This window comes from Ovis canadensis, chromosome 23 (genome assembly GCF_042477335.2).
Source record: "Ovis canadensis isolate MfBH-ARS-UI-01 breed Bighorn chromosome 23, ARS-UI_OviCan_v2, whole genome shotgun sequence".
NCBI lineage: Eukaryota > Metazoa > Chordata > Mammalia > Artiodactyla > Bovidae > Ovis > Ovis canadensis.
This window is the reverse complement of record NC_091267.1, coordinates 50770712-50795114: the sequence shown is the minus strand read 5'-3', so window position 1 is coordinate 50795114 and position 24403 is coordinate 50770712. Positions and strand designations below refer to the sequence as shown.

General features: G+C 36.6%; 1 protein-coding gene across 2 annotated transcripts in view; it reads right to left on the bottom strand.

Annotated features, from left to right (window-relative positions):
* Positions 1–24403, bottom strand: part of SMCHD1 (structural maintenance of chromosomes flexible hinge domain containing 1) — a 123873-nt gene that overhangs the window by 2084 nt on the left and 97386 nt on the right. For both annotated transcript variants that reach the window (XM_069568325.1, XM_069568326.1), the window contains 6 exons: positions 23908–24098; positions 22087–22196; positions 21641–21711; positions 15036–15207; positions 6042–6200; positions 5642–5744 (listed from right to left, as the gene is read on the bottom strand). In XM_069568325.1, the coding sequence (XP_069424426.1) occupies positions 5642–5744; positions 6042–6200; positions 15036–15207; positions 21641–21711; positions 22087–22196; positions 23908–24098 (806 nt within the window). The remainder of the gene's footprint in view (positions 1–5641; positions 5745–6041; positions 6201–15035; positions 15208–21640; positions 21712–22086; positions 22197–23907; positions 24099–24403) is intronic.

Sequence of the window (24403 nt, the reverse complement as noted above, 5' to 3'; positions counted from 1 at the left end):
CTGAAATCCACCTTATGTCATGAGTTAATCTGCAGTGTTTTCTTTTACTGCCTCATGGAATAATGATGTTTCTAATAATTAATGACATCTTACAGTTGATGAAATATGATATATAATCCCTATGAAAGCCAACAATATATAAATAGGTAATACACAAACACTAATAATAACATATAAACACATACATTGTTGCTAATTCCTACTGCTGAATTTGTTTTCCATTGTATGGATGAAATTAGTATTTCAATATTAAAGATACTTTCATTTCAAATGCAGTAACATTTTTGATATAGTGTGAATTATGGAGACCAGGTAGAGACTGGGGACAAGGAAATCAATAATTAAAATGATTTAAATTTTAAATAGAAATTTAAAGTGATTAATATTTCCCAAAGATAAGCAGGATGTAAACAGGGAGCCACAGGCTAGAATTCAGCAAATCTGCAACCTACATCGTCTCACCTGCCACCACACAGCTTGCTGACAACAGCTTTTTGTGTATGCAAAAAAGCTGTACTGACAATATGGGTCTCTCTCTGAAAACATTTACACTCTTCACCCTTTTCTTGTTATTCCACAAATTTGCTATGAATTTTCTTGGTGTTATCTTCTGTCAGTCATTGTACTGGGACTTCAACAGGCCCTTTCATCCCTGGGAATTCTTTTCCACATGTTGTTTCTTCTCCATTTTCTTCTTTCTAGGATTCCTGATAGTCTGAATTGGTTCTCTACACCTCCCCCTTTCTCTTCACATATTCCCCCTATTTTTCTGCGAAGTTTCCTTTACGTTAGTCCTTTAAATTTTTTCCCCCTCCTCGCCTGGTTTCTGCTGCTGTCCTTTGAAGGCTTTAATTTCAGCAATGGGATCTGTAATCCTGTCCTGGCTATACCTTTCTCCTAATATCCTCTTGGTTTCACGAATGTAACTCCTTCCACAATCTAATCAGAAATTATAGTTTTTAAAAGAATTCAGCTGAATCATCTTCCAGGGTGGGTTTTGTTATTTATCTTGGATTTCCCCTCACATGCTGTTGACTCCCCTCATATGCATAATGACTCTCACCTGTACAATTACATTTAAGAAAAAGGACTGTGCTGCTGGTCTGGATTTAGTCTACTGTTAATAAAAATAGAACTGTTTTCCCATTAAGGCTGCTCTCTGAGTAGGAATTTTAAGGGAGGAGGGAGCAGAGGAGTGGACAAGAAGGCTTTGCTTTAAGGGTGTGGCTGGAGAGCCGACTAGCAGGTTGCTAGTGTGTAGATGTTGGCAACAGGCAAGCCTCTAGGGCGCCACCAACTACATCGGAAGCCATGACACCAACTTTTAATTAACTAATTAGCATTGTTATCTATTTAACTTCCTGGTGAGAGTGTTAATACCTAGAAACAAGAGAACAGAGCTCTCAAAGCCTGGGGTTGAAAACTTGGCACAGTCGAGGCTCTGTTTTCTCTCCATTTCACTCCCTCCTGTTTTGGGCTGGACTTCTCTGACTGAGTCCAAGGTTCCACCAGGCAGACTGTGACCCACTGTCTCTTGATTATTCCCAGAACCTCCTCCTTGATATTCCAGCCTTGTTTCTATCCTGTAATCCCCAGAAAACCTCAATCAAATGTGAAGGCAGAGGAAGACAGATTCAGACATGCAGTTTCTATCTATACCCTTTCCTAAGAAGTTATAAGAGAATGACAAGGAAGCCGAGAAACAATGGATTCAACCCAAGAGAGCAGCCAAGGAGGATCCAGAAGACCTACAGGATTACTAGTAACAGTTACTAAAGCAGGTGGAAGAATACATGATCAAGTTACACAGTGAAAGAAAAAAGAAAGACTTAGAAACTCCAGAGACATTAACAACATTCAAGAAACAGTCTAAGAACTGGATTAAAATTCAACATGATTTTAAGAACTGATGGTTTAGAAAATTTACTTGACTCTGATGTCTGGAACACTGGTGGCCTAAGTAGGGTCATGCCATTAGAATCTTATAGAGGGAAATGTAATCCTAGCACACAACTCTGCCTATACCATCGTCAGAGCCATAATATGATGTTGCTTATCACTTAATAACTTTGAAAAAAAGCACAGAGATCTTCGTTGATGGTTGTAAGAGAGAACATAACCAAATAACCACAGGAAGAATTTAGTTCAAAAGTCATTAGATAGGCAACACAAGACAGACCTCCACACCAAGGTGCTGGGTGGGCTGCACGGTCTGAAAACTGATAAACCAAGACTGACATATATAAATGTGCACCAAAAATGGAGGCAACAACAGAATAAACAAAGCAGTTAAAACCAAGGCCACCTCTGGGAACCAGGATGGGGTAAGGGTGCAGAGGAGTAAGATCTCATCACCATGAGCTCTTCTGATACCTGTGCCGTCCAGTCTGGTAGCCACGAGCCATGTGTGGCTCCAGAGCACTTGCAATGTGGCTAGTCCTAACAGATTTGCTGTCCTCTGAATTTTGAAGATTTTGTATGAAAGAGAATTTAAAATGTCTCATTAATAATTTCTATACTACTGGCAGTATGTTGCAATGATAATACTTTGTATACTGTGTTAAAAAAAATACTATTAAAATTTAATCTCGCTGCTTCTTTTAAAATGGTGCCTAGAAAATGTTAAATTATATGTGTAGTTCACATTATACAGTATATTAAATATACATACTATTTGACTTATATACATGCATTACTTTAATGAAAATACCATTACTATTACTAAATACCATTACTAACAAACCAAAAGAAGAAACTTTGGCCCATACCACCTCTGAATTGCTACAAAATCTTACTTAACAAGATCCAGATCAATGGCATCGGTTGTGGTTCTGCAGTGACTCTAAGTCTTAACTTAGAGTCCAAACTTAGTAAGTCCATGCAGGAGAGTCTATGAACATGGACTTTAGTCTAGAACTGCTTGGCAGGAATTTCCTCACTTGGTCTCTTAAAAGACTGGAAAAATGTTCCCCGTCTACCATAAAATACTTCTTTATCACTTATGCCAAGCCTACAGAAAAGCAGAAGAAATAATAACCTTTTGCCCTTTCTTGTTTTGATTTGCTGTCACTTTTTGTCTTCTAGTGTTTTAGCATATATCCCAGACATATTATTCAACTGTTAAATACCTCTGTACATATTTTTGTGTACATATTTCTAACTGTATTTAATTTACTGTAAACTCTATGCTGCTGCTATACACAAAAATCACAATTCCTTAGTATATCTAATATCCAGGTGATTGAAAATTTACCAGATTTTTTCAAAATTGTCATCTTGAAGATTCAAATCCAGGTCCAAAGAAAATGTACACACGTGCGCTTCATGGTTACACCTCTCAGTTACTTATTCTATAACCAGTGGTCTACCCTTCTCCCTGGGCGTCTTTATTCTATAACCAGTGGTCTACCCTTCTCCCTGGGCGTCTTTATTCTATAACCAGTGGTTCACCCTTCTCCCTGGGCGTCTTTATTCTATAACCAGTGGTTCACCCTTCTCCCTGGGCGTCTTTATTCTATAACCAGTGGCCTACCCTTCTCCCTGGGCGTCTTTATTCTATAACCAGTGGTTTACCCTTCTCCCTGGGCGTCTTTATTCTATAACCAGTGGTCTACCCTTCTCCCTGGGCGTCTTTATTCTATAACCAGTGGTCTACCCTTCTCCCTGGGCGTCTTTGTTGCAGCACGCAGGCTTCTCATCAGTGGCTTCTCTTGTTGCCAAGCAAGGGTTCTAGGACACACGGGCTTCAGCAGTTGTGCCACATGGGCTTAGCTGCTCTGTGGCACGTAAAATCTTCCTGGACCAGGGATCAAACCCCTGTCCCCTGCACTGGCAGGCATATTCTTACCCACTGTGCCACCAGGGAAGTCCCTCCCTATGGTTCTTTTAATGTCATTGATTTATTAACAAAATCATCATTTATAGTGTCCCATTCTTGACATTCTAGATTTGGCTAATGGCTGCCTGGTGGCATCATTTAACTTGTTCCTAAATTTCCCTTCTTTTCTGTATACTTTTGAAGTTCTATTGAGGGTCCTTCTCCAATTCATGAGAGATTTATGCTCTAACACCTTAAGGTATCCATTCTATGCAGTTAATTAACCTCCTTTTATTCATCGAGAATGCGAGCTGTGTGAACTGTCCCAGGAGTGTCATGGTTTTCTGCAGTGCTTAATTCCTGCACAGAACTCCAGCTGAGAAGACTGAGTGGAAGCTTCATTAGATTCAGGTTATTTATTACTGAATCCCATAATAGCAAATATCCTGCTTTTTAATCAATGGGTTCAGAAGTGTCAATCTATCTTTCCATTAAGTCCTCCTCCCAATTTTTTATCTAATCATTTGTGTATCCATAGATTATTATTGCCTAAAACCTATTACTTTATTAGGAATGGCAAAAAAGTGATGTTTTCATCTGACTTCTTATATACTTCAATCTCATATAAAGAACTTTATAAAGAAGAACTTCTATAAAGAACTTTCTCCAGTTATTTGATTAGCCAGAATGTTCATGTAAGGAAAGAATGAACATGTCTTTTCCATATGAATATATCAATGTTCACTGTAAGGACTTGGTGTCATTTTTTCAAGATGCTGTTTTGGGGAGAGGCATACTGCGGCTTCCGTCTAGCTCTCCAACCACATCTTAGGGGCTCTTTCCTCTTACTCACTATCCTTTAGGCTCACAAGCATCTTTACAGTTCTTCAGGCATGCCAGGTGTGTTGTTTTCTCAGAGTTTTCACGCCTCTTCTCCCTCTGACTATAAGCCATCCCTACAGAGCTGGCTTCCCATCCTTCAGTTCTCTGCTAAAATGCATCTTCCCTAACAGCCAAGCACGTTCTCCCATTGTTCTGTATCACTTTGTCGTCTGTTCTTTTGTGAAAACTTATCATTCTATATTTTTACATACAGAAAAAGGTTTACTTTTTTGAACTGTCCCTCTTCTGTACAAGATTACAGACCTCCTATGGGGACAAGAACCACGTCACATTTATTTACCCAGGAACACAGAGCACAAAATAATCAAATAGTTACAATAAATACAGAATACGTAGATGGATAGGGCATGGGATACCAATTCTAAATATCGTGGTCTCAGTGGAGCTCCTCAAAGGTCAATAGGAGAAACTTACTCAGGCAGAGTCCAAATGAACATTCGTGATAATGTACAACAAACCCCAGTAGTATGGGCCTTTCTGTGGGATGGCCTTACTAGTATCTAATCTGAAATGGACAATTTTCTTCATTGAGTTAGGCTGCAGATGGCTTTGTTGGCTTCTTGGTTAGTTGTGCAAAAATGGTATGTGATTTTCCAAACCATATACTATAAGCAACTTTTAAATGAGTAATGTGCAAGTGATTCTGTATAGTCTGTATCTGTCAAGTTGCTGAGCCTATAAAGCAAAATGCAATGTATTCGAAAGTTTTCAAATTACCTGTAAAAAATCATTTTAGAAAATGATTTTTTAGAGTATCCTAGGAGGAAATATAAAATAATTCCAGCTTATTTTCATTAGCCATCACTCAATTGGGTTAAAAAGAAAACAAAATTAATTCTGGTTCAGAACAGGCAAGTAAACACCCTCATGCTATTTTTAAAGTATGATGAGCCAAGAGCTTTGAGGGCACAGTAGCCTCACCTGTTTTGTCTTGCAGCTTCTCTTCTTATTCTCTTGGGAGGAATTGGACAGTCTGTCACTGGATGAGGCAGTGAATCATTACACTTACGTGTGGGAGTCATTCCTGCAAAGACAGTAAGAAAACAGAGAAAATTAACTTTTAAAAGACCAGAATAATTATAAGCAATGAAAGCAAATACCTCTTAATTTATAGAAGAAGAATTAATAAATAATACTGGGAATGCTTCTTATTACGCCTGCTGAGAGAATAGCTTATGAACATTTGTCAGTTCACCCAGAGGTCGAGGGTGTCTATGATTTAGGTTGTGGGTCATTCACACTCTTTCTTTTTGGAGCTCAATTCTCTCCAATCATGCACACTATCTTCAGCCAGAGAAGGATCTCGCAGAAAGTACAGTACCTAGTTTTTGCTCTATCAATTTGAGATTCTTTTCGTGTTCATCAAGTTCTTGCTTTTTCCTCTTCATATCGGGAGTGTGAAGGTACTTCAGCTGCCCATTAAGATCCTCGTTCACACTGCCCAACCTGCACACAGCAGTGCGGTACTGCTGGAGAAGATCTACAAAGAAACCAGAGACATTCGACTAAAGCTACTGATATCATATTAAAGCAGTATTTTAGGAAAGAAGAGCCAGCAACACTGAGTGTTGTGTTACAGGAACACATGGAACTACTTTTAACGTTCACAGTAAACAAATGAAAGGAAAAAAACACAGTTTAGATCCTGGCACAAAACCGGTGCTTATGAAGTCTTAATTTTCTTCAGCGGCTTGACTTTAATAAATTTATGTACAGTACGGGGAAAAGAAGATATAAACTGTTTGTAGGACATATATTAACCTTAAAATGCATTCCAATATACATTAGGTGCAGACAAATACTGTTTGACTCCACTTATATGAGGTAACTAGAATAGTCAAATTCAGCCAGAAAGTACACTGGTAGGTGCCAGGGGCTAGTGGATGGAAGAGAGGTTTGGAGGGTGAAAGGGGACTTAGTGTTCAATGGGGACAGAATTCCAGTTTAGGAAAGTGAAACATTCAAGACAGGGATGATGATGAGAGTTGCACAACAATATGAGTGTACTCAGTGCCTCTGAGCTGTACAGTGTAAATGTGGCTGAAACAGTATATTTTATGTAACAGATGTTAAGATGGTTGGATGGCATCACCAACTTGATAGACAAGAGTTCCATCAAGCTCCGGGAGTTGGAGATACACATGGAAGCCTGGCGCGCTGCAGTTCATGGGGTCGCAAAGAGTCAGACATGACTGAGCGACTGAACTCAACTGAGTGTGACTTTTACCACAATTAAAAAAAAAATTCACTCTCACAGTTAGTGTTTACCTCTGTTTAATATTCAGTATTCCATCTAATTCCACACAATTTTGGGGTTAGGGGAAAAATGCATTAAACATGGCATTATTAGAAAATCATTGCTTCCAACAGACATGGCCATTTCCTTAAACACAGCTTTCAAACACTCTTGACACTTAGCTTTCAAAAAACTTTACTTTGTTTAAAAATATATTACATTAGTCAAGCTTGAGACTATTCATTGCCTGTTTGTATGAATTACTAGACACTATAGGTTAAATACACTGACTATACTTTAGTCCATGGGCTAAGAATGGTTTATACAATTTTAAATGATTCCATTCTAAACGGTTATATAAATATGTTCATAACACCCTCAATTTTGTCTCTTGGCTCACAGGCCTAAAATGTTTACTATTTGACCCTTTAAGACTCTAGTCACACAAAAATGTTCAGTATTCATGGGAACGGGCATACAAACACCCATATGTTTAATAAATATATACAGTGGGTTTACAAATGAACCTGTGGAAGAAATCAATTTAGTCAAGAGTACATGATATATGAGATTTTCTATACTTTAAGGGTCAATAACAGTATTTAAAAAAACTATCCAGCTTTCTGGGAATGAGTAAGCACACATATACATACCCGTGAACATTATGAGCATATTCATATATATTTAAATATGAATTCCATATGTGTAATTCGGTAATGACAAAGTCCTTATGTTTCTTAATTCCTTATGACTTATTGGAACTCAAAGGTAGCCACTAAAAAAGAGAGTCTGGTTTTCTGGTTTGATAGTACTTCTAATTTCATTTTTCTACGTGCATAAAATAGTACTTATTTTCTATGTGAATGAGGTACAAAATGATGTCCAGACCCATATGTCAGGGATGCTGCCTAATTCAGCAGACAATATACAAAAATTTTAAGTCATTAAGGGTTGAATCCTACTTAACTTTGTAAGTCATGAGGTTCTTTTACCTTTTAAATACTCAAGAAACAATATATTCAAAGGCTTTATATTAATTGTTATTTATAAAATTAAAAGATGGAATATTAAATACTTTCTATTAAATGGAACACTAATAGCAAATATTTTATGCCTAAGATGGACAGAAGCAACTTAGCTCAATATGCCTTTGTTGTTTTTGTTCAGTTGCTCAGTTGCTCTTTGCGACCCATGGACATCAGGCTTCCTTGTCCTTTACCATCTCCTAGAGCTTGCTCAAACTCATGTCCAGTGAGTAGGTGATGCCATCCAACCATCTCATCCTCTGTTGTCCCCTTCTTCTCCTCCCTTTCAATCTTTCCCAGCATCAGGGTCTTTCCAATCAGTTGGCTCTTCACATCAGGTGGCCAAAGTACTGGAGCTTCAGCTTCAGCATCAGTCCTTCCAATATTCAGGACCAATTTCCTTTAGGATTGACTGGTTGGATCTCCTTGCAATCCAAGAGACTCTCAAGAGCCTTCTCCAACACCACATTTCAAAAGCATCAATTCTTCGGCACCCAGCCTTCTTTATGGTCCAACTCTCACATCCATACATGACTACTGGAAAAACCATAGCTTTGACTAGACAGACCTTTGTTGGCAAAGTGATGAATCTGCTTTTTAATATGCTGCCTAGGTTTTTCTTAGCTTTTCTTCCAAGGAGCAAGGATCTTTAAATTTCATGGCTGCAGTCACTATCTGCCGTGAATTTAAAGCCCAAGAAAATAAAGTCTCTCACTATTTCCGATGTTTCCCCATCTCTTTGCCATGAGGTGATGGGACTGGATGCCATAATCTTCATTTTTGAAATGCTGAGTTACTAACTCAGCTTTTTCAATCTCCTCTTTCACTTTCTTCAAGAGGTTCTTCAGTTTCTCTTCGCTTTCTGCCATTAGGGTGGTGTCATCTGTGTATCTGAGGTTACTGATATTTCTCCCGGGAATCTTGATTTCACCTTGTGCTTCACCCACCGTGGCATTTCGTATGATGTACTCTGCATATAAGTTAAATAAGCAGGGCAACAATATATAGCCTTGATGTACTTCTACCCCAATTTTAAACAGTCTGTTGTTCCATGTCTGGCACTAACTGCTGCTTCTTGACCTGCATACAGGTTTCACAGGAGGCAGGTAAGGTGGTCTGGTATTCCTATCTCTTTAAGAATTTTCCACTGTTTATTGTGATCCACACAGACAAAGGCTTTAGTGGAGTCAATGAAACAGAAGTAGATGTTTTTCTGGAATTCCCTTGCTTTTTCTATGATCTAGCAGATGTTGGCAATTTGATCTCTGGTTCCTCTGCCTTTTCTAAATCCAGCTTGTACATCTGGAAGTTCTTGGTTCAGGTACTACTGAAGCTTAGCTTGGAGTATTTTGAGCTAATATGCCTTGGCAATTCCCAATTTTTTGATATGAAATGTAATTCCTATTTACCATGGTGTTTATAAAGTCTTTTCTAATTCATTTAATAAAATTTTGCCAAAGAGAAAAAACAAAAATTCATATTTAATTCTGTTTATAAATGATTTCAGAGCTCATACATTATATGTTGTTTGAAAATTTCAATTATATAGGAAAAAACTAATGATGCTTTACTATGAAAATAGTGAAAAAATACTTTAAAATAAAAAATTAGTTCATATGAAAGGACAAAAGCTCAAATTACAATGCATTCATTTCTATATGCTATTTATTAAGAAAGATAGATTATTTCAATACATCCAGGCAAAGAAAAAACACTACTAAAAATAGTACAAAATAGTTGAAAATACTATATCTGAAGAGCTGTTACTAGACAAGTATTTGGGGTTGCTAAGAAAGCAGATTCAGAAAACTAAGATCATGGCATCCGGTCCCATCACTTCATGGCAAATAGATGGGAAAACAGTGGACACAGTGGCTGACTTTATTTTTCTGGGCTTCAAAATCACTGCAGATGGTGACTGCAGCCATGAAATTAAAAGACGCTTACTCCTTGGAAGAAAAGTTATGACCAACCTAGATAGCATATTAAAAAGCAGAGACATTACTTTGCCAACAAAGGTCCGCCTAGTCAAGGCTATGGTTTTTCCAGTGGTCGTGTATGGATGTGAGAGTTGGACTGTGAAGAAAGCTCAGCGCCGAAGAACTGATGCTTTTGAACTGTGGTGTTGGAGAAGACTCCTGGGAGTCCCTTGGACTGCAAAGAGATCCAACCAGTCCATCCTAAAGGAGATCAGTCCTGGGTGTTCATTGGTAGGACTGATTTTCAAGATGAAACTCCAATACTTTGGCCACCTGATGAGAAGAGCTGACTCACTGGAAAAGACCCTAATGCTGGCAAAGAATGAGGGCAGGAGGAGAAGGGGACAACAGAGGATGAGATGGCTGGATGGTATCACTGACTCAATGGACATGGGTTTGGTTGGACTCCAGGAGTTGGTGATGGACAGGGAAGCCTGGCGTGCTGCAGTTCATGGGGTTGCAAAGAGTCGGACACAACTGAGCAACTGAACTGAACTGAAGAAGGCAGAAGCAATCTTCTCACCACTGAAGGATGTAAGCAGTTAGACAGCTAAGTAGATTTCATTTAGTAGCATTTAGGTCTCTTCAAACTTTGTGTTCTGCATTGGCAAAAAACTGATAAATACTTGTAAACTGGGTAAAAAAAATTGGTGAAAAAATTTACTAGAACTTCTGCTTTGATCTGTTCAAAAAGCATTCAGCAGGGGTGAACAGGAAGGAGGCAAGCTGAGAGAAGGGTAGGTGTAAATGAAATAGGGGTGGCTAGTAGACAGGTCCACAGGCATTCAATCTGCTGACTTCCAGTAAGTATAAAACAAAACAGAACAAAATATCTTTGTCCTGAAAACCACAAACCTTCAATAATCTTGGTTGCTACCTTTTAAAAATATTAAAAATATAAAAAAAATCAAGAATAGTTTTACTTAAAACAACAAAAACAATAAATGTACAGAGAGGTTAAATATTAGTATTAAAAATTAAGCATGACATAATAAAACATAAATAATGTCTAGGCTGGCCAGGTGCATACTACGTATCTGGAGTATAAGAAAGTGTTAATGAGACTGATGATGTCGCAGTTATAAACTACACATTGATTACTTATTGGAAATTTTGTTTTATTTTTTCTTATTGGAAATTTTAAAATGCCTTTTCTTTCTTCAGTTGATACCAATAACTCTCCTTTCTTACAGTCATATCCTGGCTTCTACAATGTTCAGAGTTATTTTATTTTTAATATTTAAAAAAAGTTATTTCTACTTATATGATCTCTACAGAAAACTCGGGCTAATACAGAAAAGAGAGAGATTGGGAAAAAACTGATAGGTCTACCACCTCACTTTTTTGTCTTCATTTCACATGTCTGCAGGTTTGATTTTTAACATGTGTGATATTTTTAATTTTATTTTCTATGTACTTTCCAAATGAAATTTTAATAGACATCTCTCAGACTATAAATTGAATTAAAGCATTTAACATTTCTTCTGTTTTCCTTGAAAAACAAGGCTATACTATCTATACGAGAAAGAAAAAAAAAAAGTCCTGCTTGTATTTAGAACTGTTTACTTAGGCTTCTTTCCTATAAGATCAATTATTGGTTCAAAGAAAATGAGTATTAAAAGCAATTAGTTAAAAAAACAAAACACCAACTGGTAACATTTTCTGATTATAAAAGTGACACACACTGAGGCAGGTCTGGAAATATACAGAAAAGGGTAATGGAGAAGCAAATTATCTCAATTATGTATTCAGGGAAAAAAATGTTTTCTTTCTACTCTCTTATGTCACTGGACAAATGAACGCATATACTATCCTGAAGTTGGGAAAGTTATCTCACCTTTTAAAGACTCAAATTCCTCATTTGTAAAATGAGGAGAACAGCAGTAAATGAAATTCAAGTGATAAGCTTAATAAAGTATGTGGGACATAATAAGCCCTCCAACAGTAACTATTATTATTCCCTTGAAAATTGCTTATTCATGTTATCCATTTTCCTACTAGTCTTTGTCCTTTTTCTTGCGTTTTAAAGGCTGCTGTTAACACCTTTGTCTACCATATGTGCAATCTTCCCCTAGTTGGTCATTTGCCCTTCTATTTTCTTCAAGGTGCTTTAAAATTATGTAAACTTAAAAAAAAAAACAACTATAAAATGTTTTCTTTTCTCACATCTGCCAGTACTTATGTGTCAAGAAGCCCATTTCTCCAAGGTGGGTGCTTCTATTTTAGATTGGCTGGTCAGAGAAGTCCACAAAGGTGTGACATTACACAACAGGAAAGAAAAGCAGCAAGCCATGCACATTATCTGGGGGCAAAACCACTGCAGATAAAGCGAACAATAAAATAAAGTGTTCCTTTCAAGATTCAGCTTTCTGATTTCTGTCCTACTGTGCTAAGAACTTCCTGAACACAGCTGAAGAGTGGTCACAGTTTTCTTTGCCTGTGCCATTTTTGGAAACAGGTTTGCTATCAGTTTAATAAGATGGCCTGAGTGATCTCCATATTTATCTATATTCTGAAACAAATTAATTTGAAATTCACTCATGAAAAACCTATAGGATGGAGTTAGCTTTCTGAACACATCCTCAGGCAATGGCCTATATAAGTTTTCTGCCTTATTTAAATCAATTTTGTTATTTTGATTTGCAATTTTCCAGAGTGTAGTCCATTTTATTTGGACATACTAAATATATTTATAATATTATAGAAACCTAAGAAATCTCTGTCTGAATGTATTCTCGGAGCCATTACTTTTTGTATTTATTCTGCCCAAAGACCACCTTTAGGAATTATATATCATACGATACAAAGGTTTTCTTTTTTTCTCCAATTCATTTGACTGTACTTGTTTCTTGAGATGTATTTTTTTCCTCCTGTCATTTGAGTTGAATGGTTAAAATTTGTTTTTCTCATTTAATAACAAAAGCATTAAGCCTGTGGATTTACGTTTGATCTTGGCTGTTTTCATGCCTCCTACATAAAATGTGTGATGTTCTTGTTCTCTTTAATAGTTAAAACTTTTTTGACAAAATAGTTGTTTCTAAATATCTACCTATTTGAGCTTACTTTGGGAAGAAAGAAAAGTTATTTTTAGTTCTGTTACATTATATTAAAAATATATCATAAGTAAATTTTGCTTTTTATAATTTGTAGTCTCATTGTAGCTGAGTAGCAATTTGATCAACTGAATTTATGACCATTTTTTGTGATATATCCTATAAATACCTAAGGTACTGGTATTACACCTTATTAGGTAGAAAATGTCTTGTTTTTTGACTAAGGACCTGTCATGGATTAATGGTTTCTCATGAGGCTTCTGTCTTTGTACAATCAGCAGTTTTAAGAATTCTGATTTTGTAATTTACTGCATCAAGTTCATTAACTTTTGGACCTCTAGTATCATATATATCTTATCAAAATGAATTCATCTTTGTGCTTTAGTGCCATTGCCTTGACACTAATACTGCTACTTGTGATTTCCTCTAAAGTTTTATACTACCTCTTTGTAAATCCCCCATAAAGGCTGTGGCAGAAGCGCTCTCTGTGCTCCTGTCTTCTGCGTCCTGACCACCCCAGTGTCTTCCATGTGGCCCTGAGTGGCAGGCGGCGCCTCCTGTCCTAGGACCTGTGACTACACTAACTTTGTCTGTCTGAGCCTCTCCCATGTCTCCTCTTGCAGCTGTACCTGACTCTCTCATAGAGAATACAAAACAGCCTTCTTCCTACCATATTTCTCAGTTACTATTTTAAACGTAGTTGGGGGTTGAAGTAATAACCCCAAGCTAGATACTACCCAAATTCCTCAGCAGTATAATAAAAAAGAAATAAACTGTGGTGTATTTACACAATGGGATACTATCCTGCAATTAAGATGAACTACAACTATACACACACACAACACAGGGCTGGACAAAGCCAGACACAAAACCCATGACTTGTATAATTCCATGTAGATAAAGTACAAAAATGGAAAAAACGAATCTATGCTCTTTTAAGTCAAAAAAGTTGTTATCCTTTTGAGAGGGATGGGGCTATGACTGGCAGAGGCCTGGAGGCCTTCTGTGGCGCTGCTAACGTTCTGTTTCTTAATACAGAAGCAATGTTCATTTTGTGAAAAACGTATATGCTTTGAAATGTGCACTTTTCTCTATGTATACTATACTCTTAAAAAGCCACAAAACGTGTATATTCATACAACAGAATATTATTCAGTCTGACACACGCTGTGACACAGAGTTACACTACAATACTGACGTGCCTGGAGGACATGACGCTAAGTGACGTCAGTCAGTTGCAAAGGGACACTCTGATTTGACACACACAGAGGTGCCTGGAGGAGTCAAATTCACAGAGACAGAAACATGTGTGGCAGGCAGGTGACGAGAGGGGAGGCAGGGAGTTGCTGCTTAATGGGTATGGAGCATCAGTTTTACAAAATGAAAAGGTTTCTGAAGACTGGTTGCACAAGAGTGTGAATGTACTTACCACTAGTGAGCTACCCATTTAAAAATAATTAAGATGATAAACTTTGTTACAGTTTAACTACAATTTACTATCTTAAGTTAGCAACAAACTACTTTTTGCTGGGGAAGTAGATATCCAAGGATATCAGAACTATATAAAGTTAAAAGCGAACAACTCTTAGATGATGGCCCATTTGGGACCCTCCTGTAAAGCATGAGCACTTCAGAGCACAGACGTACAGACAATTGTATCAGCTGACCAGAAACAAGGGGACACAGCCTGCAGAAGGGAGGTCACATGTCACGCACACCAGAAAGATGAATCTAGATAGTTAACAACTTTGATATAAAAAGAAGTGTTATGGTTTGATGAGATACTGGTTTATTCAACAAGGAAACCTTTCCTGTATTTCAAGATAAGAATGAGAACAGGAGGGAAAACCTACTTCCTATATATGTATTTCAAAACTATTTGGTGTTAGAAAGCTGGAAGTACTGGATAAAAACATCTTATTTGTATCTGTTAATGGTTAAGCTTCAATGTTAGAGTCTCAATAAATAAGGTCCAAATAAAGGGTTAAAATCAAATGAGAAATTATTAAGTATTTAACCTACCTATTTGCTCCCCTAAGATCAGGCACTGTTTTGGTACTGGAGCTCCAAACACCATTCCCCGGAGTTTATCCATTGGAGGAGCTTTATTCTGAAGGCCCCCAAACTTCCCATTACTTCGAATGCGATCTCCATCTCTGGTCAGCAGTGTAGGACAGTGTGTAATTTTAACAACCTGTTGTAAGTAACAGGATATAATTAGTGAGTCTATAAAATTTAACTCAACTGCTCTAAGAAAGGAGAAATCATTGAAGGATTCTGATATAAGAAATGACAATGATCATGGTACTATTTTTGCAAAATTAATTACCTAGTGATGTGTAAGATGACTGGGGGGAAAACGAGAGGGAGAGAGATGAATTAGACTACCTCACAGGTGTTACCTAAACTAGAACAGAGAAAACACAAATAGAAAAAGTGAAACTGAGATCGATGGCTTGATTGATAAGAGGAAGGAAGAGAGACGAACAAGCCAGAGACTTGTGTGCTTCTAGAAACCCAAAGCAGTATCCAGGCTGTATCACTTAGTTTAGTTTCCTTCTGTTAGACCTCAGTTTTCCAGATGACCAAAGGGGAGCAAAAAGACTGAAGAAAATACAAACTGAAGAGCAAAGGGATGAATCTTCAGAGGATTTCAGCTGTATGAAGAAAAAGAGCCAGTGATCTGAGAGCTGGGGAAACTAGTTATGTAGTAAAACCTAAGACATGGAAAGGGAAGTAGAAAGTGTTAGTTGAGAATTAAATTTTTCAGAGAAGCTAGGGAATAAAAGAGAAACACTAGATTTAGTATTTCATGACCTTCAGGAATATGCTTTCAAAAAAAAAGTCTAGGCGATACATACAAAAAATGTTCAAATTCACTAGTAACCAGAAGTGAAACTGAAATAACTTGGAGCTCAAATGAGAATTTTCACTACTTAAAATGTTAAAACACACACACAAAACACACACCCAGACAGAATGTTGGCGAAAGGGTCTTTTTGTATTAATATTAATCTGCTTTGGGACAGCCCTTCTCAGAGGAAACATGACAAGTGCTAAAAAGATTAACAATCTGCATGACCCAAAACTCCACTTCTAAGAGTATGCCAGAAAAAATCATCACAGATGTGAACAATGTACACTGAAACATCCTTTTAATAATGAAAAGTATAAGACTTGCACATTCAATAAGTTACATAAAGTAAGGCACATCCACGCAATGAAACAGGATGCATACATCAAAAAATGACTGAAAAGAAGACAATTTAGCAACATGTAGAAACACCTAATTCAATCTAACACAGTAGATCAAGCAGTCTCTGAATTATAAAAGATTAAATACAATTCAATTTTCAAAATGAAAAGCAATAGGACATGTAATAGAAAATTATGACTAATATTTATTCTTTTGACATAATTCCAAGGTAATTGACAGATGCTTTCCCAAATTAGATACTTCGTATAAAATTTAAATAAAATGGAATGTCTACTTGAAGAAAATCTGTGGTGAATTCTTTGGTGAAATGAATCTTTTAGTAAAATAAAGTATCACATCTTACTTTCTTGGTTTTGGTTTGGATTTGTATGCTTTCTAAAAGTGAATATTAAAAATACAGACTAAAAAAACAGACTGAATTCATGTATTATTACCATATTATTATTATACAATATCATATATATAGTAAATCAAATAACTGTTATTATTAAATCAGATTCAGGCAATGATTTTACAGATTTAGTACCATCTTAAGCAATAAACACACTCAAATTTTTTGTCTCCTCTTGTTACTGCACTGACAGTATGAGTTATAGGCCTATGGTTAAAGGGACAGTTTTCCAATTCTCAAATGGCACAGAAGAAAGGGGAAATGACAAGCTGCTATTTAATGGGTACAATTTCAGTTTTACAAAAAGAACAGAGTTCTGGAAATCGGCTGAACAACAATGTGAACGTAATTAACACTAGTGAAATTGTACACTTAAAAATGATTTAGATGCTAAATTTTGTTATATGTATTTTACTGTAATTTACCATTAAAAAAAACCAAACAACTTAAGCTCTCACTAGGCCTCTGCTGCAAGGCCCCGGCCACTGACCTGAAAAAGATCAAGACAGCATTTGCAAATTCAGTGAGTAAACAGAGTTACAGTTCTGGCCAGTACTTCCAACTGCTGTAAGGATTAGCAAGGAATGGAATCAACAAGGGTTGAATCAGTGTAAGTGGCATGAAGAATTTACGAAGAGAAAACAATAAAAAGACTACTGAAGCCTAACGATATGACCAAGAGATGTCATAAAAGCCGTTCCTTAGAAGAGTGTGAAAACAATATTTGGTAAGTGGAGTGATTTCATTCAAAACTTTGGAAGCAAAGACGTCACTATGAGGAACTATGCTGGAACTGTAAGGAACAAAGGCTGTCCCTGCTTTTGTCACATATGGTCTATTACTTTTTTGAAGCTAGGAATCCATGTTTTTCATCAGTTCTTCAAAGTTTTTAGCCATTAGTTCCTAGTTCTTAGATCATAGGTAGCTATGATCCTTTTACCCTCCTCTTTCTGGCACTCTGATTAAACATTAAAAAAAAAAAAGATTTTCTAACTTTATCCTTAGTGATTCTCTATTACATTCCTTCTCTCTGGGCTACAGTCTGGATAATTTTTCTGACCTATCTTACAATTGACTAAATTTTCTATTAAGCTGTTAAGTCTGCCCAGCATTTAACTTTTATTATACTTTTTATTTTTAGATGCTCTTTTTGATTTTTTTCAAATCTACTTGCTCTTATATCCAACACTTTTTCTTAAAATATATTATGAAATATATTTAAAATGTTCTAATATTTTTATTAATAAATATTTGTTAAATATTAATAAACATGTTTATAACATATTTATATTTTTAAAATATTTTAAAATATTTGTTCTTGTGTTCAATATGAAAATTACTTCAGTTTTAAGATAAAGGTGAATTCTTTTGGAGACAATTTTGTTTGCTCTGATGACATATCTAAGGATACTACAAGTCCAGCATTAGATGAAATCAAATGTTTACCTTTAAGTATTACCTTGAAGACAATTCAAGTATTATGAATGCAAGTTGCAAACATACATGAAAGCCAATCTGTTAATGCATTCTCCAGGAAAATAGTTTTTTATTTTCCACTTAATGCTAAACTTCAAGAAAGGCAGTTTTGTTTCAGTCCAGAAATGCTTGGAGTTGAGATGAAGGAGGAAGCTCATTTCTTTTGTCCAGTCTTATGCCAAGGGTTAGCCCTCTCAGGGGTTCTAATTTACCGGGAAGGAAGTTCTTTGAGCAGATTCCACATTCTGGTATGTCTTACCCTCTGAGCCTTTCAAGGGAGAGACAACTGATGCTCAAGTTCTATTAGTTTGACAAATATTCTCAAAGAAAAATTAGGCTTCAGTATTATGTTCACCTCTCTGGGTTCTCACCTTTACTCAGAATTCTTACTTTCTTGCCAGTTCTTACAGTAAGAATCAGCCTTTTGAAATGGCCTATTAGTTTACCTCTGCTAGCACTTCCTTTGGCTATCTGAGTTGTCTAGTCTATATCTGTATAACCCTCAAAGCCTAGCACTGCGCTAGTGAAATGCCAGAACCAGCATTTACTGGGTCATGAGAACCAGGTCCTCCTGAACGCCTCAGTCAATGACCACACATAGGCTGCTGGAAGTCAGCCAGGATGAGTATTCACACTGTGGGGGCTGGCAAAAGCTACGAATCAGGGTCCCACCACTCTACTCAACAGAGCTGGTTATTCAATAATTAACAGCACCTCACTGTGTCTCATACATTATAGGTGTCCAAATAATAGACTGAACTACTGACAGAATCTTCCAATTATTACTCAACTTGCTAATTCATCCTCACTAGTAAGCTACTCACCTTCTCCTAATAGATTATACATTGTCATAACTTCTAATGGGTATGATTTCTGACTTATAATTTAGGACATATAAACATGCTAATCACCATCAGAATACAGCAACTTCCTCATCCACAGCCATTTTCTGATATAGTATATTAGAGCCATTTTTAAGTTCATAAGGAATCATTCATGAAGACGCCAAATACTTTTCCCCAATTAGCTGTTTAATTTTCAGTAATCTCACTAATTTAGTTCTCCTAAACTGAAGACACACTTACTATTTCTTCTAACTGGGCCCATAGAAAATCTGTTCTGAGTAGTTCTAGTTTTGCCATGAATTAGTACTATGACTTGATACAGAACCACTATTTGTTTTGTACTTAAGGTTTCTCATCTAGATTATTAGACTATATGATTTTAAGATATCCATGATTTTATAATACACTATTTAAGGGTACTAGGTCATATTTTAAACTGACTTCTGTTTTCTCTTCAGTAACTACTCTCACTCATTTTCAGCTATAATATTTTGCAAGCCTATAATGTTTACATACATCAGCTGCTATTTCCAAGTCCCTAACACCATATTTATTAAATTTAGTACTTCTATATCAACAAATTCAAGACCTTTGGATTTCAGATCCAAATAGATCGTTCATTTACTGAAATTTTATTCACTTATTTTCTTATTTTATTCAGTCTTGACAACAGCCCTCTGAAAGGCCCTTCTTCACAATAGATTGCCTTTCTTTCCTCATTAAGAAAAACTTAAAAGTAATAAAGGTTACTCTTTCTTAATAAATACAACAGTATACAATATATTCTCCCCATCTTGTTTAAACTACATAAGCTTATTTTCAAAAAGGCTTAATTTTGTACATTAACATTTTGCAACTTTTCAATGAAACAATGTATTTTGCAAGTGTTCCTCATTAGGACACATCAATCTGCTTTAAATCTTTTTAATAGATACATACTATTCTAGTGTATAAAGTACCATAATGGAGTGGTGCAATCCTAACTCATGGCCTTTACACTGCTTTCAAAATTTCCTGATAATTCTTAAACATTTGTGAGAGCATGTCTGTAAGATAAATTATCTTAATATATGATGATATAAAGAAGGCGGCATCTTCTTTGCCTCTCCAACGGAAAGGAGAGTCTATTCCAAACTCCGTGTTCCCCCATTTGGATCTAGGCTGGCCAGATTCTGACCAACCAAATGTACTTCCTGACACTGGGACTTAAGAGACCTGTAACTTCTGTCTTCACCACTGTAACTTTCCTTCTTAGGACCCAGATGCCATTGATAAAATCCCCAGCAGCCACAAGGAGTGGCTTGTGTGGAGAGATCTAAGTCTGCCAGCCTACAACCCCTGCCATGTGCCCAGCCAGTAGTCAGTTATAAATGAGCCAGTACGAATGGGAGATAAACTAAGTAGGAACTAATTCATTTTCAGAAATAACTTCAAATATTTCTAATCAAGAACTTGCTGAGTTGGACTGTTTTCCTTCCCAGCCTGTCTGGCCAACAACATGTTGTTGAAAAAGAAACGGAGAGCCTCCGGGCTAAGATCAAATCCAGTGCACAGTCAGTATATAATGTAGCCTTGGAATCAAAGTCAAGTGAAGGATGCCCCTATGTTAAGACCTCAGAAAGATTTAAGGCACTGCTTGCCAGATCCTCTTAGTGAGAAAAAGGTTTCTAAAAACCTTAATGGTGTTACCTCACACACCCTTGAGGGGGCTGAGAAAAATGGTGCGGGTGGCAGCCCCAGAGGCAGCTCTGGCCAGCTATAGCTAAACCACAAGGCAAGCAGCATCAGCTGCCAGCTGTGTGAGGGAGGCACTTGGAGCTTTCACCATCCCAGTGCAAGTAGCCAACACTACTTGGAGAAACCCAGCAAGGAATGAGAACTAACATGCTGCTACTGCTTAAGGCCACTAACTTTTGAAGTGTTTGTTATGTAGCAATAAATAAACATTTATATTGCTAAATGCTCCACAAAGGTATTATCAGATATTCTCTAGAATCCCCGTCTTAATGTCCTAACCCCCTAGTTCTTAAAAAATGTGACCTGAATTGAAGACTGGGTCTTAACAATCAAATTAAAATGAGGTCATAACAGTGGGCTCTAATCCAATGAGTAGTGTCCTTAAATAAAGGGGAGATTTGGGTACATATGCAGAGATTCAAACAGATGCAGGGAGAATGACCATCTGTCAACCAAGGAGAAAGGCATGGAACAGACTCCTTCCCTCATAACCCCTGGAAAGAACTGGCCCTTCTCACACCTTGCATTTGGATTTCAAGCCAGCAGAACTGTGAGACAGTACATTTCTACTGTTTAAGCCACCCAGTCTGTGGTACTTTGTTACAGCCCTAACAACCAATAAACAAGGGCTGCCTCAAACTGTGTTTCCAATGACATTACCTGAGATAACAATTTTTCAACAGACACCATTAATAGATTTAGACACCATTAATAGACACTGATGTTGAAACTCAGATAATTTCACAGCCCGCAAACATTTCATTTTAATTTGCATCTTGGCAAATTCATTCATATGTTTTGCTCAGATTGATGCTACTTATCAATTTATAGGATTTAAATTGGTTTTGCTGTCATCTGCATATGTATCTCAAAATAAAATTCTTTACAGATCTCTAACATTAAATTTTTAAACACACAGTAAAATTGGAGCTACAAATTAAAAAAGAATTCAAGTACATACCTCTTTTCTGTAATGATTGGCAGCATCCAAATTATCCAAAATAATAGTGTCTCCTAACAGCATACCAAATACTAAAATATTCAACAAACAAAATGTTAAAATTATGACATCTTTTTTGGTCATACTAAAATATTAACACAGACTTCTGCTGGTGAGCATGCTGTTATGTACCCAGAAGTTGAAATACAATGACTGCACATGAAACATTTGAAAAAAAAAAAAAAAAAAATTTTTTTTAACATATATTATTAGAAAGTTTTCTTAGAAATAATGCTAACATAGGAATTTTATTCAATACTTTCCTCTAGTAAGAAAAATAAGAGAAGTAACTATTAATACAACTATCATTTATAAACTAAATAAGAACATAATTTTCCATAATCAGTAATTAAGTATCTGAATCACAAGCATAACATCTGTATAAAAAATGTCACAACTTCCTTTACCTGTTTCACAGTGTTCTACGTTATCTGGAAAAGTCAACAAGTCTCGGGCAAAGACGGGGTCTCCAATGGGTTTAAAATACAATTTTCCATTTCGGTAATGAGGTAGAGGTCTGAATTTAAAAAAAGGTTTTAAACAAAATATGTAACTTATCAAAAAATACATATATGATGAAAAACAAATGAATACACTGATTATCTCTGTGATAACAACTCCCTATGCACAGGTAATACTCCTAAATGCTTAACTGTTGTGCCTTTGGAAATGAAAACAATATTTACCATTAAAAAAATACCTGCTTAGTTTTACCTGTCCTCAATTAGTTTGTAAAACTGATATAAACTAAGCTTTGATTAGTTCTGACAAGGAAAGAAGAGATGTAGCCTCTCAAGCTGGCCCTAAACTAGGATGCCAATGATACGACTGTCTCATGTGGAGAGTGGCCCTAGAATGGCTGAGGGCACGGGCAAGGCCAAGGCTGAGAACATGGAAAAGCAGCAGCCCAGTACTCTGGGCTCTGTCCTCTGACACAGCATACAGAATGAGCAATTGAAATCCAGGGATAACAGTGAGATTCAAGAGATGGGAGCTGACTGGCGTGTCAGGGCTTTCTCTGCCCATATAGGGTAGCTTCCCCCAAATTGTGCAGGTAGAAGTAGAGGGTGGAGTGGCTTTAAGAGCTAGTTAATTCAATCCCAGTAGGAGGCACAAGACCTGGAAGTGAGGATAACTAGTTTTTAGAGCAAGTATTAGCCTTAAATACCAAATTCATACTTTCCCTAAATAAAGGATTCTTAATTTGATCCTCAGGGATAATGAAAAACAAAAAAACAGAAGACCTCCTGAAGGGAAAATTACTTTCAGAAAAATTATTACTCTTTTCAACACAGTTACTATGATTTGATAGGACATCCCATGTTATTTAAAATGGGTACTGGGAGCAGAGTGGGAGATTTTAGAAGCAGACAGATTTGAGCTCAAATTCCAGCTGTTTCCTTGATGTATGTTTAGATTACAAAGTGAAATAAAATGTTAGTTTAATGACACAGTAAGCTCTTAATTTAGTTTCCATTCTCCTTCAAGTCCCATTCCTACTCAACTGTAGGCCTTGCAAAACTTTGTTTAGGATCTGATAAAATTTTTGGTCAATATTCTGTTTTATATATATATATATTTTTTGCTTTGCTATCACCATTTTGCTTGAGTCTTTTAAGGCAGATTTTTAACAATAGTCAAAACTAGAGTACACATAAAATACTTAAATGGCTAACTGGTTTGCATGGTTATTCCAAAAAACATATTTTGAAAAGTAAATGGGAAAACAATTCGAGAAAACAGATTTATATTAAAATACAGATGTAACATCCTAACTAGATGATCTCTTACATTTCAATTTTGCTAATGGCAAATCCAAGAGACCTTCTCTACCTAAATGATGGCTGTTTATTTTTATAGGACTTACAACAGGACAAAGGACATTGATCTACACTCTTATTCCAAATAAAGGAGTTCCACAGTCTGTTAATGATAATGACATCTCACCATCCCTCCTGTTTGTTGTGTGTTTGTATGTGTATCTGTCATATAAACAAATAACATTTAACTGGCAAATTAAACCTGGCCAGCATATGTGATGAAATACACTATAACACTGATCTTAATGAAGATCATATTTGTGAGGAAGACAAAAAATAATGTAGATAATGTGAGTCACTTCTCTGTTTCAGGCACCTTTCAGAGAAATTTTAAAATTCTACGATTTGATAAAAAAAATAGAACAGGTATTTTTTTTTTTTTAATCACTACTTGCATTTTTTTCTAACCTTTTCCAATCTGGAAGAGTCTTCTTATAAATAGAATCGAGGGGCAACACCTGCTGACGACCTTGGGTTTCATCATAAATTCGCCGTGCAGCATCAGTGGTCAGGGTGACCACACAGTCCATGTCACTTGCCAGATGCCAAGAGATAACCATGGCGGCTCTATCATCTTCAATCTGTGCCAGGTGTGCAATCTAGAAGCCATTAAAAAAAAATCAAGTTAAAAAACTTCTAAATATATTAAATATTTTAAATGAAGTCACTCAGTTGTGTCCTACTCTTTGTGACCCCATGGACTGTAGCCTACCAGGCTCCTTGGTCCATGGGATTTTCCAGGCATGAATACTGGATTGGGTTGCCATTGCCTTCTCCAGAAGATCTTCCTGACCCAGGGATCGAACCCAGGTCTCTCGCATTGTAGGCAGACGCTTTACTGTCTGAGCTACCAGCGATGATACCAAATACCAAATATTTTAAAAGTCAACATCTAAACAGCAAA